Source organism: Hipposideros armiger, unplaced genomic scaffold (assembly GCF_001890085.2).
Source record: "Hipposideros armiger isolate ML-2016 unplaced genomic scaffold, ASM189008v1 scaffold_6, whole genome shotgun sequence".
Taxonomy (NCBI): Eukaryota; Metazoa; Chordata; class Mammalia; order Chiroptera; family Hipposideridae; genus Hipposideros; species Hipposideros armiger.
The window spans coordinates 6,641,711-6,658,986 of record NW_017731356.1 but is presented as its reverse complement, the minus strand read 5'-3'; the positions used below and the strand labels follow the sequence as shown (position 1 = coordinate 6,658,986).

At 42.9% G+C, this 17,276-nt stretch overlaps 1 protein-coding gene across 1 annotated transcript in view; it reads right to left on the bottom strand.

Moving 5' to 3' along the window:
- The window catches only part of PAPPA2 (pappalysin 2), a 224,310-nt gene that overhangs the window by 24,728 nt on the left and 182,306 nt on the right, over positions 1 to 17,276 (bottom strand). Inside the window, exon 20 of the mRNA XM_019646831.1 lies at positions 9,604 to 9,675. Within this exon, the coding sequence (XP_019502376.1) occupies positions 9,604 to 9,675 (72 nt within the window). The remainder of the gene's footprint in view (positions 1 to 9,603; positions 9,676 to 17,276) is intronic.

The following is a 17,276-nucleotide window of genomic DNA, read 5'->3' as shown; positions in this document are numbered from 1 at the left end:
ACACAGTGCCCAAGTGATAGCACTGGCATATAACACTGGATTTTCTGTCTATAGACACCATAAAAAAGATTCTTTTTTCTCCTTTTAAATAAGGAATTTATAAAGACATACTCAGATGAAAGTTTTTTTTCAAAGATGACTAGTAATTCCATGTGGTCACACTTCCAAGTTCAAGTCTTGAGCATTTACTAGAAGCCATTTGTGACTATCTGGTCATGAAAGAGGCTTATTGAAGAACAGTAATAGAGTTAAAGCTTACAGACAAAACCGAAAAAGAATGGCTGAACAGGTTTCACTCGGAAGCTGAGGGGTAGAGAAAGGAGAGAGATTTGGAACCAGAGAAGCGATCTAGTACTGGTGTATTCTTCAAGTTTTTTACCACTGTCACTATCGGGCTATTTTCCTCAAAATCAAGGCCAGCAGGTCTCAAAACTGAGCATGTATTGGAACCACCTGGAGGGCTGTGTACAACTGGCTGCCAGACCCCACGCTCCGTGTTTCTGGCTTTGAAGTCCAGGGTGAGGCCTGGGAGTCTGTATGTCTAACAAGTTCCCAGGCAATGCTGCTGCTTGTGGCCAGGAACCACAGTTGTCCTAGGCCGTCTGGTTCTCGGAGGGCCCAAGTTTCACTGCCCTCACACTGGAGTCCTGAGTCTCAGAGAGCACCAGGGGCCTGACACACTCAGGTTTGAAAGTGTGTCACCCTGGAGAAGACGTCCCTTCCTGCTGTCCCGCAGGAGGGCCTGAGCCCGGCGCAGCTGCCATGGGGAACGGGGGCTTCTACACTGGACGCCCCAGACAGTCACATGTTTTCATTTTACTTTTTAGAATAAAGACCCCTCAATTTTATGGTTGTGCTAATAGCTTTTGCCACCTGCGATGGAGCTTTATATGGTCAGATATGAAGAGCTATAACACTTTATCTACCTGCCTACCTACCCTCCTATATCTATGCATGCATGCATGCATCCATCCATCCATCCATCCATCCATTCCCTCCCTCCCTCCTTCTCTCTCTCTCTCTCTCTCTCTCTCTCTCTCTTTCCCTCTCTCATCTATCTCACATCTTGTCACACACACAAAAAAACAAGGGAACAAAGCCCTAATAAGGGACGAAGCCCTCCTGAAGACCCACACATCATGCACAGGCCGATAATTGTCGCCATTGCGCGTGTATTCCTTCCTCCCACACCTCCCCTCTGATCTGTCCCATTGAGGTCTGCATGCAGGCATTCTGCACCCAGAACAAAACACATCTCCTGCAATGAGACTTTTTAGTCTGACTCCAGCTCCTCTCTACCTTTTCTTGGTTCAAACACTGGGCAAGAAGAAAAAGGACAATAAAAACTTTATTTTCATGCCATAATTTCCACCTCATGAATTACAGATTGGCCCCTGCATCCCATCGAGTTCCAGCGGCAAACCCAGTCCATGCCCATGAGTGATCAAGAAGCACATGTCCCAGATATAGCTAACAGGGCTACCATCTGGAAAATAAATAATAAGAGGGAGGGGTCCAAGACAACACAGAAGAAAGAATCCAAGGAATGACCAGAGCAGATGGAATGAATTAGTGATGGAGGCATTGCTGGTATCAACTGCTAGATGCTTAAAGACAATACAACCACCCACCTAGGTTTAAGGAAATACTGTCACTCTAAGTTCAATTTGTCCCCAAGGCCTCCTCACCTGGTCTTCCCACTCAAAATTCCATCCTATACCAATTTCCTCCACAAGGCAGTAACTCTTACAGTAATGATACATAAAAATCTCTCTACTGGTTGCCTTAAGAAAGCATAATATATTTACATTTAAATCCAAGACACACTGGTTTTATAGGAAAAGAGAGTATCAAACCATCTTCTTGTTTGAAACAGCAGAAAATGTTCAACCATGTCAGAGAGGACACTACGTATTCCTTTAAAATGCTCCAAAGACTAACATGCCTTCTACATTTCCCTTTATAACTCTGTGTCAAGTCTAATACTTTCAGCATATTCTCACACAGATTTTCTTCAAACAGTCCAATAAATTTTTTAAGCCCAGTATTTTGCATTCTGTTCTTATTGAGGGATGGTGACTGCTGACTCTTCTCCATGTAAAATATTTCATACAAGAAAATTTTACTATGTTAATCTTTATCCTTTTCTTAGGCTGAAAGAATTCTAGTTCTTTTGATTTTTTTCCCCCAAAGGTATTAATATCAAGCTTTTGGTATTAGTTTTGTTACCATCAAATGTTCTGTATTTTCTGACAGCTATGAAAGCCAGACCTAATGAGAAAATAGGATCACATCAGTTGTGAGAATAATGGCAAGTCAATGAAATACTTCCGTTTTCTGTTGGTCCCACTTAAACTTTAGCTTGTTTCAAGAACAGTCATGCTGCTGTTTACTCATGAGAAGCAATAATAATAATATCATCATCATCATCATCACTATAATTTTAAAACAATCCAGTCTTTTCTGGCTTATAAGAATTCCCGTTTTACCACTGACTGCCAGGTGTTTTATCTCTATTCTTGACCTTTCTGAGCTTTATTTTATTTCAGGTGGTTTCTTTATTTATTGAAGAACTACTGGAAGATGAATCCTTTTATTCCCCCAGCATGCGAGCTGTGTTTACAATCATCTGTGAATTAGCAGCTCATCCCTGCCCAGTGTTTCAAGAGCAGTTGAGGACCGCTTGGGGTGTCTGTTAAAAAAAAGTGAATTCTTGGATGTGACACCAGACTTGATACGTAGGAACCGAGGGGGAGGAGAAGAGTCTAAGGATCTGCATTAAAAAAATAAGTACCCCAGGGCCGGCCGGGTGGCGCGATGGTTAAGAATTGGCTTGGGACGCCAGAGGGACCCGGTTCGGATCACACGTATGAGGGCCAGTGACACTGCCCTCCACAGCTAAGATGCTGAACAACAGCTCAACCTGGAGCTGGGCTGCCGTGAGTCGCTAGCGAAGGCGTAGGCTGCAGCCCCTGTGGCAGTGGGTTGCCATGGGCTACAGTGAGTAGCCAGCAGCCAGCATGAGCGGCCAGCAGCCGCAATGAGCAGCCGTCCAGAAGCCGGCGACTGATCTGCCTCATCCGGGAAGAGCCCAGTGATGGCGCCAACTTGGGCCAGTGAAGCAACATCCTCCACAACTAGACTGAAGAACAAAACGACAGCAACTTGTCTGTTCCCCTTCCCCCAATTCCCCAGCACTGTTCCCATCCTCCCAATTCCCCAATAAAAAAAGTCTTAAAAAAATAAATAAATAAGTACCCCAGGTAATTCTTCAGCACTCTTAAAAAACAAACAAACAAACGAAAACAATCACCTCCCAACCAAGCCTACTGCGGGTGTGAAATGAGGCAATAAGGTGTGGCCAGGACAAGACCCTTCCAGCCGATGGGTCTCCCAGGTCAGCAAAACTATAGTGACGGTCAGCATATGGTGAGTTCCTTAGCTGCCTTCTTAAATCAGGCGCATCTTATTTGGACTAGAATGACACATCTACTAAGTCTAAGAAGCGATTTTTCCTTCATGTTTTTGACCAATCCTTCCATCAGAGAACATGACATTGGTAAAGGAAAGCATGTTCTTTTAAATATAGGACTTGGACTTGGAGAAATTTGCCCTAGAACTCTCTAGAAAAACTAAACTTGCAGGCAGGAAGCCTTTGTTGTTCACCTCCTTTTCTTTTGAAATGGTATCTTCTACGTGGCTTTTCTTCCAGTCTTCTGTAAGCCCCTCATCCCTTCAAAAACATCCAAATGATTGACTAGGGGCTCCAAAGAGTCTCATTTAATCAATCTCTTATCAAACCATCCTCCAGGTCAGCTAGTCCTGGTCTATTCTCTCAGTGTGCGTGCACATATGTATGCATTGCTTGTCTAGGCAAAGTAATAGAGGAAAAAAAGCATTACTTTTGCTTCGAACAACACAAGTCACCCAGTCTTACTGGTAAATGAAATTCCATTGTTTATCGCACACTCAGTGTGCTCACTGAACATTCACACAATAGGTACTTGCAAAACCATTGTCCGGTTCTGACTCTCCTATCTATCCAATCTTAGTCTCAGTTTTCTCTTGACAACTATTGACAGGATGCTGCAAAGTAGTAAAACCCAAAGCAGGACTGGTCTTAGACTGATGCCAAGTTATATTTCCAAAACGCAACCCGTCCAGCAAATAAGAAATCAAGGCTAACCAAGAAGGCCCCACATTGGAACAGGGGCCCTTTAAGAGAAGGACACACAGGTATGATCAAGGTCAAAATCTATGTAGAAGGCAAAAATCCCCAGAAACAAGAGCAGGTTTGCTGTTACTCCTGAAAAATTAGCCTGACCCAAACTTTACCAAGGCCTCGAACCACAACCCCATGGCTGTGTGTTCATAGTTTTCTGAACCTGGTATCTGACAACAAGTTTAAAAGGTGCATTTCATCCATCTAATTTTAAAGCTGAGGAAACTTAAATTCAGAGAAGTTAACTAACATATATTCAAGGAGATATGGAGTAAGGAGTGAAACTGAGTGAAACTCCAGACAGCTCTCGTTCTGCGACTCCACACCTCCCTCACCTGTCTGTGGCAAGGCGCTCTGACTCTATGCCTGGCAGGGTTTTTATTCTCTATGTCTTCTATTTCTTTCCTACCTTATGTTCTACCTTTCGTTTTCATGCTACTTCCCAGAAGACAGGTCCAATATTTTCCAATTTAAGACTCTCAAAGTCAAAGTTCCACTTTCAATTCTCTGTCCCTACCTTTATGCTTGAAGCAGGGGTCACTGAAGAATTAGGCCTCTGTTTCTCAAAAGGACATGAAAGTGAACAAAACGCATGTCCTACCCTTCAGGAGCTTGCAGACTGTTGGAAGGATGGGCCTATCAGGTAGTCTTGAAATAATGTGACAAGTGAGATGACACACATTTGCAAGGGTATGTATAAGAATTTATAGGAGGAACATCAGCTAATGTTCAGAGAGACTTGGGATTCCCCAAAAATCTTAAAAGGCTTTGTAAGTTTTATTGTAGGCCTCAAGAACATTAATTAACCACAGTTACTAGCAGTAAGCAATAAATAGTCATAAAGATATCAACTGGGTGTAAGTGGACTGTTTCTTGATTCTTAGTATGTTGCTTCAATAAGATACTGACCCCACACAGTTATGTATATCGCTCCTTAGGCAATATAACTACTGATATGTTATATTATTTGTCAATTTACATAATACCTTAACATCAGTTATTTCACTTGATTCTCACAGGAGTTCAAAGACAAAGCCAGACAGATAACTATACATAGTTAACAAGTGTAGAGTCAACGTTTGAACCTAGTTCTTCTGACATCATTCTGACTCTGTCCTCATCTGCAGCTCTCTTCTTCTTTGAAAAAAGGGCACAACTTTACAAGAGCCAACAAAGGGTTGAAAAGAGAATCCAAAATGGAGGCTTCTGGGAAGAAGAGTATGAGCTTGCAAGAAATACACACTCACAGGAAAAGCAGAGTCAAAGTGTAGGTCAGTGGGCACTCGATTTTAATCCTCCCACAGGAAGGGAATTAATTAATCATTTCTATCCAAAAGAAGGCCGTGAGTGTGGTCTTTATTCTCAGCTGCATTCCCCATAGAACAAGATGTTCTTAGTTTAAATGGAACCTTGGACTGTGGACTTGGGCAGAATTCATAAATGTGGCCTTCTGAAAAAAGAAAGAAAGGAAAGAAGAAAAAAGACAGAGAGATCTATCTTACATGATCTGATAGTATCATAGTGTTCACGGATGGCGCAAATACTCCCTTTAATTATTACCCCACAAAATCAGACTCTTGTCCTGTCCAGGAAGTCTCAAAAAATCTTGCTTTCTCTTTCTTCCTCCCTCCCTCCCTCTCGCTTTCTCTCTCCATGCTGGGAAAAGAGTACACTTTATTGGACAAGCATTTGGCAGAATAAGTATTTGTTTTCTACACAATTACTATAGACTATTTGTATGCTTGTCTATAATTTTAATGGGCACAGGTCTGGAAGTGTAGAGAATTAGGAAACCAATGAAATGGCCCAGGTGAGAAATGTTGAGGCCCCAAGTAGGGGCACCAACAGTAGGAATGAGCAGAGCTACGCATAAAATAATCTGGTGACCGAGTGACCTGGTGACTGGATACGGCAGCTGTCTCCAAGTGATTTGTGAATGACAGCTCTCAGTGGGTCTCCATGGGAATGGCCTGTGTCCCTTTCTTCTCTTTTCCCATCCTCAGAGTTTGCGTGATCACGTTGAGGCCACACCAGCAGCTCTGCCCATTCAGTAAGCTATACTGATTCAGTAAGAATTCACGAAGTGACTAAATAATTCATGAGGAGATGCTTTATACGAATCTGTTATGGACCAGACATGGCATGACACTTAAAGGCTTTTTGTACATCAGCACATTCATTCCACATCATGACTCCTTAATATAATACCGCTGCCCGCACTTCCCAATACAGATTAAGACACAAAGGCTCACACCACTCCGCTGATCCAGGATTTGAATCCACATTTGTTTGGCTCCAAAACCTTTCCACCAAGCACGTTGCCAACCTCGCCCATTTGCAACTCACAAAAGAAACAGGACATACAAGGAGCATTCAGGTAAAAAAGGCCAAACTCAAGAAACAACCAGGAAAATAGGATTTAATGCATGAACAAGCTTGGATTCCAGATATATAGTACACGCACGTGCTGGCTGGGACAACGGGGACATAAGCGACGATGAGAAGATGGCATTATTTACCCACAGATTTTTTAGAGAAAATCGTAGCACTGTCATTTAAAGAATCTGCGTGGCATAGAACAGTGGAGAATTGAAGGCAGCATCTCTGTGGCAAAGGGATATGACACAAAGGCATGGAAGTGACATGGAAAAGACCTGGGCTGGGATACCGGGGTGATGAGTTCATTGCCTTGGGCTCATTGCCAGAAATAAAGGAGGGACTCCACTCTTATAAGGCTGAATGTCTAAAGGGCACACCTTAGGATTTATATTCAGTATCAGAAAGCAAAAAAGAGAAAACCCTTTTTAGATACTGGGAGACAAAGTGTCTAATGTGACCTTGGATTTCTGTGCTAGACCTTTTAAAACGTCCTCTCCTCCACCCAGCCCTCTTCGGTTTATCTCGCCTCTGGGTCTGTCTTCCCTCCCTGTGCCTTGGACACTCTTCACTTCCCCAAATATATTTAGCTGACTGTTTCCAGTAAAGAATTAAGAGTCAGCCAAGTTGCCTCCAGAACACGCCAGATTCAGCCTGTCTCATCCTTTCTTTCTCCTTCTCGCTTTCCCTCTCTGCACTTACTACCTATTTCCTGAGTTGTTTCTCCTTCTCCCATCCATCGCCCTTCGCTTTCCTTTTTCTTGGCTTCTTTCTCCCATTCCTCTAAGTCCTTTTTTTCTCCTCCTGGACTTTCCTGGGAGCCCAGAAACAGGATCTTGTTTTTTCAAATCTTCTCCCACCCAGAGAGTCCCAGGAAATAGTGTAGAAAAATAAGAACGTAAACAATGCTGGCGAGAGTTATTCCTGGACAAAGCCAGCTTCAAATTACGGATCCACAACCTGGTCTGCTCCCATAGTGACTCGCGTGGTGGTTCTCAAACTCCAGTGGTCTTCAGAGCCACCCAGAGGTCCTGTTAAAGCCCGGAATGCTGGGCCCACACCCTGAGCCTGTGACTCAGTGGGTCTGAGATGGGACCTCAGGAATGCATTTCTAACAGGTTCCCCGCTGATGCCAATCATGCTGGTCCAGAGGCTACACTTTGAGAACCACCGAAGTGAGGGGTCCAACAGCAGTCGGGTGGTGAAGGCTCAGGGGTGCATGGTGACAGTCTGACAAGGGAGCCATACAAAGGAATGGAGTTTTGTTCCTGGTCACATCAACCAAGGGACAGACAGAAGCCTAGGAGGCTCTGGAATGGGGATCCAGAGGGTATGCTGGGGTGCAGCGAGGTGGGGAGGGGAAACAGGGAAAGCTGTGTTTCACCTTCTGGGAAACCCCGAAACCCGCTCCAAGCCCTGTTATCCACCCTCCCCTTTCCATCCAGAGCTGAAGCAGCAGAAGGGAATTCTCAGGGTCCCTTTGAGCTCTCCCCAGTCCCCGGGTCTTCTCCCTGTTCACCTCCCTCCTTCCCTGGCCTCTCTTCCCCCTCTGCCCAGGGGATGAGTCACCCCCCCTCCTCTCCCCACTGTCATCTGTTTTTCTAATGATGGCAGGAGATGAGCTGTTTTGCTGGCCCGCCCCGTAACCCAGCACACTCCATGCTAGCATTTTCCTGATGCATTCTCAGAGCGCTAGTTTATTGTTCGCATGTCCCTACCCAGTTCTCCCTTGGTCTCAGGCCTCACTCTCTCCTTTTCTTCGGATCCCAGTTTCCCAGAATTATAGATAGAGAGAAAGCAGAAGAATGGGTGGACTAACATGCACGGGGTGGGTGTGTGTGTGGGGGGGGAGAGGTGGGAGGATGGGGTGTGTTAGAAATCAATGGCGGTTAAAGGGCTCTCACATAAGCAGCAGCCAGAATGACCCAAGTGGCTTAATTACTTCCTATGAGAGAACTGGATGACAAAACCTGTTGTGATTGAGACTAGAGTACTTGTATTTGTGACCAGCTATTCCCAGGGTGAAAGGGCTTAAATGGTGTGTGTGTGTGTGTGTGTGTGTGTGTGTGTGTGTGAAGTATCGCCCCCTCCTCTCCCGGCCAGGATTCCTGGGTCACTCCATCAGTGAGGCTCTGCCCCATTGTGCCTCTTCCTTGTAATAACAACTCCTGTTCCTCCAGCTAAGGGATTCACAGCACCCACGTCCTCCCTGGCAGGAAGTCTCCCTGAGAAGCAGCAGGCAGGATTCCTTGAGGTAGTAGAGGTCTACTTGAGGTTACTCGACAGTGGACGACAGACGTCCCACACAGGCCGAAGACAGATGCCTGCGTGACCCCAGCCGCTGATGTACACGAGGGCAGCTCACTGGGTGGGTGGGGAGCCACAGGGAGAGGTGAGGTCCCTGTTCCCCAGAAAAGCAGCTAGCTGCCCTTCTGGGATTGTGGCTGCGACTCAGGTCCAGCTAGCTGTTGCCATGGTTACCAGACAGTCTTGTTTTTCAAGAGAAAAATCTTTGCACAAAGTGTTTTTGTATTTATTTATATTTGGAGTATGTATGTGTGTGTGTGAAATGTTATTTATGTGAACATATAAATGTTAGGGGGAAATCCCAATTCTTAAATGTTGGCAGCCAAAGCAAAATTGTTTTTCGACACTGTTGTTGGCCAAATGAACCTGTCGGTGGGCCACTGGTCTGTGAAACCTTCATCTAACTAAGCTTAAGCAAGGCCCAGTAAGAGAATCCCCAAACCACGAATCATTCTGATTTGCTTTTAACTTATTTTGTACCACGTCATTTAAAACGAAACCCTGGAATTTTGCTTAAAAAAAAAAAGCCAAAATCAGAAATCCTAATACCTATAATTGTGGGATGGTGGAGCCAAATTTAGGAGATTAAACAATAGGCATAGGAGTAGAGAAAGGGGAGTATCTTGAATTAGAAAGACTCAAGGCCCCATGAGTTAAGCAGACCGGAGAAGCGTGGGTGGGCAGGGGAGGTGGCTTACCTCGCACGACTGGATGCAGTGGATCAGGACGGGGTCCGGGTGCCACTGGCGCCGTCCAGTGCACACAATGCTCTGAACAAAACCAAAGACGCCTGGTCAGTAAGCAAAGGGGCCAATCCTGAGCCTACCCCATCAGTCTAACCCCATTTCCTGAGCAAGACCCCAACTGCACCCCATAAAGACAGCCAAGGATGTCTGGTCTTTCCTGTGGAGCACATCCTGCTGCAGGTACCAAGGCAGAAGCTCCCAGCGCAGGGGGTTTTTCTTTCTCGTCATTCTCCTTCCCCAAGGATGGTGTAGGTGTGGTTACAAAAAGGTATCCTCGATACTATAAGGAGTTGAATGTGGTTGTAAGCACAATATTGGTTCCATTTGTTTTGATATTTTACAAAGCATTACAAGCAATCATGAGATGGCTGGGTTGATCAGGAAGCACCGAGGGTTTTTAAAGGCTGAGAAATACAGCTTCACAGGAAAAGCCTTGAACTAAAAAAGTATCTCAGGAATGCTAGATCATAAGACATGAGTGCCCAGGGAAGGACTGAAGGCTAAGTTGTACTCCCTGCAACTCCTGTGCGCACCATTTTTCTCTTCCCTGTAGGAAGTAAAAGAGGGTCTATGCACTGGACAAACTGGGTTAATGTGAAACCACCAGGTCTGAAAACGGCACCAACATGAAGGTGGCGAGGGCGACAACACGTTCATATCAGCACACAGGAGACTCAAACCCAATGGCCGTTTCCAGACGCGCATTCCAACAAGTAGTCATCCACTCTTTGTTAAATAAGACCTCCTGCTCACTGAACTTTTTCTTTTTAATTTTTGCATTTTAAAATTTCGAAAGATACACTACAGGAAAAGAGAAGGTCCCAGAGGAAGTTTCAAAGTGAAAAGGAGATTCTCTCCACAGCCTGTTTGCAGACTTTCATACCCACATTTTAATTCAGTACAACAGGAATTCAGTACAATGGTTAAAAAAATAATACATGGTGAGCTATAAGCTTTACACAAGATAGCATCTCCAGTAATTGGAAATTATACACTCTATAATGCTAAGACTGCAATAATCAGATTGGAGACATTTGCATATATAAATATTACTATGTAGGTATGTGAATATATACCTCATAATGAGATATGAAAATGGGAATCTGCAATATTTTCCTGGGGTTATACTATTATAAACTAAAACTCCCCCTTCACAGCTCCCCTAGAGGGAAATAAATACTATAAATCCTAATACATTTTGATATTCAAAATTCCATATTGTAATAATGTAGAAGGTGACTTGGTTTAAGTTATCATTGCAGTAAAAATAAAGATTATTAAATCTATTCAGAATTACAAATATATAATGCAAACACAATAGGGGTGTTCAGCCTACTGAAAAAGTGAGCTATTCTCCTGTATTTAAAGACACTTAAGCAGGCTATTTGCATGTAAACAATGACTCTGCTACCTAGAAATGATTCTTGTTTATGTTTTAAAGCAGGTACCAGTGGAACTATATCACCAGGTAATGGTGATGGAAAAATACAATAACTTGTACCCTTGACATGTAAATACATGGCAACTTTGTTCCTTCTCTTAGCACTGCACCCACTAAGGACCCCCAGTCCCCACCCGAAATAGTCATGCATTCAGTTCAGACCAAATGTACTGAGGGTGCCAAAAACACGTATACAAGTGGACACTTTGGTCAGCGTTGCTCGAGCAGTAGTTCGCCGTCATCAGAAGTGTCTGGACGCTGATGGTAATCACTCTGAGCACCTCTTGTAATTGCAGAAGTCAAACGTGACTTGTATTCATCTTTTGTTATTGGTATAGATGGAGTATTACAATTTTAATGCAGTTTTCCTTTCTTAAAATGTGTATACACTTTTTTGGCACTCTCTGTATGTATACCTCTCTATGAGCCAGGTTCTCCCAGCGAGCAAAAGAGATCTAAATAAAGATCCAGCAATCTAGTCGCAGCCCTCCAAGTACTCAGTCTGCTGGGGGAGGATGTGGACACATGTCAAATTCCTCCAATAAAGGGATGCTTGGCCTTGGCACCTCACATGATGACCATGGCCAGAAATCTCCAGAACACCCTGAACTCAGTGTATCAGTTTCTCTTATACCCTCCAAACAGTCTATCCACCCACCCCTTTTACAAATGCAGGGGTGTTTTTATTTTTTTTCTTTAACACTTTAGAAATTCTATAAATATATCGCCAAAAAAGAAGGGAAAAAAGAGAAAAAAGTCTGACTTAACTTTAAATTCTTTTTCTCCAATTGTCTTTTCTCCTATTATTTCCAATTTCATTTTTACATCTTTGTATTTTTATGTAATTTTATTTCATGATCATGTAATATATGCTCACAGAATAAGCTATATTAATAAAAGGTATAAAAGGGTACACAGCCTCCCTGCTGCTTCTGTTTCCACTACCCAGTTTTCTTCCTCTTATTTTTAATTCTTTTTTGTATCATTATAGAGATATTCTATGATATACATATGTACATGTAGAAAATCTTTTATTTTCTCACACAAAGTATAGAATACAGTGATTTTTATTGTATACTTTGTTTTATTACTGTTTGCTTGTCTTACTTTATTTCACTTCACAATGTTTCTTGGGGTTCTGTTCACCTTATGATATCTGGGCTGTTGAATTCCATTGATTACATATTAATAGTATTCCATTGCATGGTTGTACCCTAATTTACTTAACTAGACCCAGATTGATGGATATTTAGGTTATTCATAGTCTTTTGTTCTAACAGACAAAGCTCATGTATAAATCATTCCACACATGTGCAATTATATCCATAGAATAAATTCACAACAGTGGAGTTGACAATACCCATCTCAACGATTTTGTAATGTTCTATAATTCAGTTTTGGGACTACCAGGCTGGCGGCCTTCCTTAATCTCTATAAAAATCGCAAATGTTTCTGGTCCCTGTGTCCCATGTCTTCCTAAATTGCAAAATCCTTGAGAACAGGAACTGTCTCCCACTCATATTTCTTATCTTAGTGACTTAGAGAGAGACAATGTTTTACAAGTAATTGTCAACCACTAAGTCTGCTGCTGTATCTCTAGAATTCTCCTTTATCTTCTGGCCCAGCGGTCGGTAAACTTTGAGACGGAAGAGCCACCAGGGGTCAGCCAACTGCAGCTCGCGAGCCACATGCAGCTTTTTGGGTATGTATGTGTGGCTCTTAAGTCAAATTGAAATGAAAATAAAACTATCATAGTTTCATTTATAAAAATTTTAAAGGATATTATTCATGTAATGATGATTTGTAAAAATATATTTATGGCTCTGGAATAATTTTTAAATTGTTTTGAGGGACAGGATTGGCTCTTCCAGGGGTCGGCAAACTTTTGAGACAGAACGTGCCCAAAGAGCCGCATGTGACTCAAGAGGGGCAGTTTGCCGACCCCTATTCTGGCCTAGGAAAGTCACTCATCCCGGAAGTTAAGATATGCATATGCCATTAATTGAACTACCTACTGATCAAAATTGGAGGAACATTTTCAATGTTGTCCTAAATTTTATGAGCACATTTGTAGTGGTGAGGTGAAAGAGGAAAGTGAAACAGGGAGGAATATAGCGAGAAGGAAGCGTAGAGGTTCCTGGTGAGGTGTGTTAAATGAATTAAATAAGGAAGCCATTAGACTGAGGTGGCTCTGATGCCATGGCGGCTTCCATAGGCAAACCAAAATCCAAGCCTATAAATTTCTCAAGGTCATGAAATTGAAAAGTAAGGACAACCAATCACAAACAGCCAAGGAGGCTTTAAGCAATAGCCAATCAATAATTCCCTTACTTTGCTTCTGCCTTTCCTCTCTCCCTGAGCTCCTGTTGGTGGGGTGCTCCTAACCACTTCCGGTTTGGCACTGCTCCATTTGAATTGATTTTTGCTCCAATAAACTCTTAAAATGTTAATATTCCTCTGTTTATCTTTTAACAGCTCAATACGATTTCCTTATTTTTGACAAATCATAATCATGTATGTTACACTTGAAAAGCTGTGCAGAACTGAAAGAACTTTATATCCTCTGCCCGACCTTCTCAAATCTTAACATTTTGCTGTGTCTGCTTCCACAGTATAACAAGTCACTAGAGGTTTAATTAATGTCCCCTATACGTGTCCCTCCATTATCATTCTCCTTCCTTCCTCCCTGTTGGGTAATGACTATTTTGAATTTTTAAATTATTATTTCTATACATTTGTATATGGTTACAATGATTGCTATGACACTACTGGCAAGCCACTTCTCAGATGGATTAATTGTACACAAGTAGGTGCCAAGGATTTGTTTTGAACTTTCAAACAGGAAAAGGTTCATGAGAAAATCAATTCATAGATTTGAGCCATTAAAATTGGTTGGGCTATTTAAAAAAAAATTGTTAAGCAATTAAAAAAAGGAAGAAAAGAAAGAGCAGCAAAAGGGAAGACGGGGGAAAGAGAGAGAAACAGTGAACCGTTATTAGGATGGTCATAAGGCTGTATAAAGGTTGTTGCCTAGGTAAATGCCTAGTTAAAGGTCGCAAAACTGATGGTTAGCCAATTTTAAGATAAAAATATTGCTCAACTGTTTTCTTATTCCAATAGTTTCTTGGCAGAATGGGCTGCTCATCACACCAGACCACAGAGCTCTGCTGCTGCCCATGTTTGTGACAATTTCCTTATTTCTACAGATGTATGCAACGTAAATGAAATCCAGCAATGTTCTGCATATTTATTGGGACCCTAGCACACTGTCCTGCCATTTGCTTTCCAAGCAAATGTTCTCTAAGTCCCTCTGGTCTGCTCTTCTCTAGTGATGATGACTGGATGCCTACAGATAGATCTGCACCGAGGGCAAGCAACCCCATGCTTAAAGCTGATGAAAAACAAGAATTTCCCTAAGTGATTTCTTTACCCACTAATGTGGGGCAAGTGGTACTGGAGCTATTATACATGACTGCATCCTTCAAGAGGACACTTTGTGGGGGTGGGGACAAGGATTAGGACCCGAGGAGACAGAAGGGATGTGAGACCAGTCAGCTGGCAATCGTGGCTGCTGGATGGCACTGTCTTCTTTTTTTCTCCTGTTTCTCTCTTCCTCTTAAAACATTTTTTTTATTTCAATAATTATTAATCCTTTGGGGACCAACTTTGGAAAACAAAGTCAGAAATTATAAGATTTGCTTTGACTGAGCAATTCTGTTGAAGAACTGGGGAGCTGAGAGAGGGATTTCATGCCCAGAACCTTTGCAAACCTAACGTGTGTAACCATAGGAAAAATCTCATTAATTTAGACCTCATGATTATAATATACTAAAAAAAAGAAAAGTGTTGTCTGTGACAAATGAGTTTACGAAGCGAACTACTAGAGCAAATGAGATGTTATGATGGATGCTTTTGTACTTCAGAAAGAAACACTTTCAAGTACAATTTAGAAAAACTCATTTACACATAAACAATTGCCACATTATGCATTGAAAAGAATCCATGAAATCAGGTTCCTGAAGGGCCACTTCTTTATGATGTAAGTCAAAACGTTAATTTTCCTGTTTTAAATAGGAAAGTCATGAGATCATAACAAAACACTCTCTCTGTCATAGTGGTTAATCCTAAAAATTCGGGCCGGCCGACTGGCGTGTTGGTTAAGAACTGGCTTGGGACGCCAGAGGGCCCCGGTTCGGATCCCACATATGAGGGCCAGTGACACTGCCCTCTGCAGCTAAGATGGTGAACGGCAGCTCGACCTGGGGCTGGGCTGCTGTGGGTCACCAGCGACGGCATAGTCTGCAGCCCCTGCTGCAGTGGGCTGCTATAAGCTACCATGTGTGGCCGGCAGCCAGCATGAGCGGCCGTCCAGAGGCCGGCGACTGTTCTGCCTCACCCAGGGAGAATGCAATGATGGTGCCAGTCTGGGCCAGTAAAAGCAACATCCTCGACAACTAGACTGAAGAACAAAACAACAGCAACTTCTCTGTTCCCCTTCCCTAATTCCCCAGCGCTGTTCCCATCCCCCAATTCCCCAATAAAAATCTTAAAAAAAAAAAAGTCAGCCCTGCGTAGGCTTTTTGGAAAAATCAGAAAGTTTGCCTTGAGAAATGGCTCCGTTGAGGTGGGAGCCATTCTCTTCTCCAGCATCTTTGGTTTCATCCAGCAGCCTCATTCTGAGCAAGGGATGAAGAGAGTCATGCATTGAGGAGTAAGACATCATTCCTACCCTCAAGAATCAGTGTTAGAATAACAGGCAAGAAGACAAGGGAAGAAAACAATGCAGAAGAGAACAAACAGGGAAGAGAAAAGCACCAAGTACTCCCAGAGAAAGCCTGAGGCACTCCTCCACCCCCTCAGCTCAGGCCCCCTGGACATCAGGCATCCGGGTCTGCCGAGGGGTCAAGAGGGTGGTTGGGCGGAAGGCCCTTGTTTCTGGGTCTGAGCCATGGCACTCAACGGGCACTTGGCTGTCTCCTGCTGGTCCCAGTTGCCAGAACCCACTGCTCAGTCACCTGATTGGCAGGCATTTATTGAGCTGTCAAGAAGCCCTTTTGTTGGACATCCTCTCTTTCTGTCAGGATATTTCTCTGCTGATGCCATCACCGTACAAGGTCTAGAGTTCTATGTGTAGTGGGCGAGGGAGGAAGACGCCATTACAAAAATGGCCCGGGATTTCAACCCCCTACCTCTTGCCTCCCAAAGCCGGCACACCCTTGAAACATTTAAAAATAATAATACAACTTCATCCTTACTCTTCCTGTCTCACAACCAAAGCTGTTAGAAATTGCTTCTTTAGTCAGAGGTGTTCCCGTAGGAAACACTGAATGGCCATGAATTGTCTTCCCAGACTCATTTGTAAAAGGGACAGAAAAGAGATGAACAAATGGTGTACACATTTCTGTCTACACACACACACACACACACACACACACACACACACACACACACACACACACACGAGAAGTACAGGACGACATATACACATTTTTTTGAAGATATCTTTTCAGAAAATGAAGGCAATCTCCAAAGGTAAGATTTGTACTAAAGTGAATTGAAATGTTCTTTTTATTTAATCCAGAATTATGTGCTAGAAACTGTGCAAGACATTTCACAAGTGTTATTTTGAATTTTTATAACAACGCTGCGGGATAGATACTATTATCCTCGTCCTTGCTAATAGCTCCAAAGGTAAGTCACGTAGTATTTGAACCCAGGAGGACCTCACTCTTCTTTTTATGCAAGTTACTGCTTTGAGCTATTTTTCATCAAAGCCCCAGGCTACCTGAGTCCTCAGAAATGCTTCCTTTAATGAAAAGTATATTATTCTAGGAGTCAGGTATCATTTGCATGAATAAAAACCAGCAGAACCCCCAGAGAAAGGCAAACAAACTTTGTAGGCATTTAAAAAGTATACTCGATCGTTCATTAAAAACAAACTCTTGCACAACAAGGAAAGACAGTATTATAGGGACATATTTCTCTAAATTACTTTTGTTAGACTTCATGGGGAGGGTAGGAAAGTGTAGCAATGAGGGAGTTCTTCTGGTTGAGAGAAGTGACCTAAACATACATGGGGGATGGGGGGGGGGGAATCAAACAAGCAAACAAACAAACAAAAACTACAGCCAACAGTGATTCCAGGGAAATCACATTGAACTTGGAGTCAAGACCATTTCCTGTC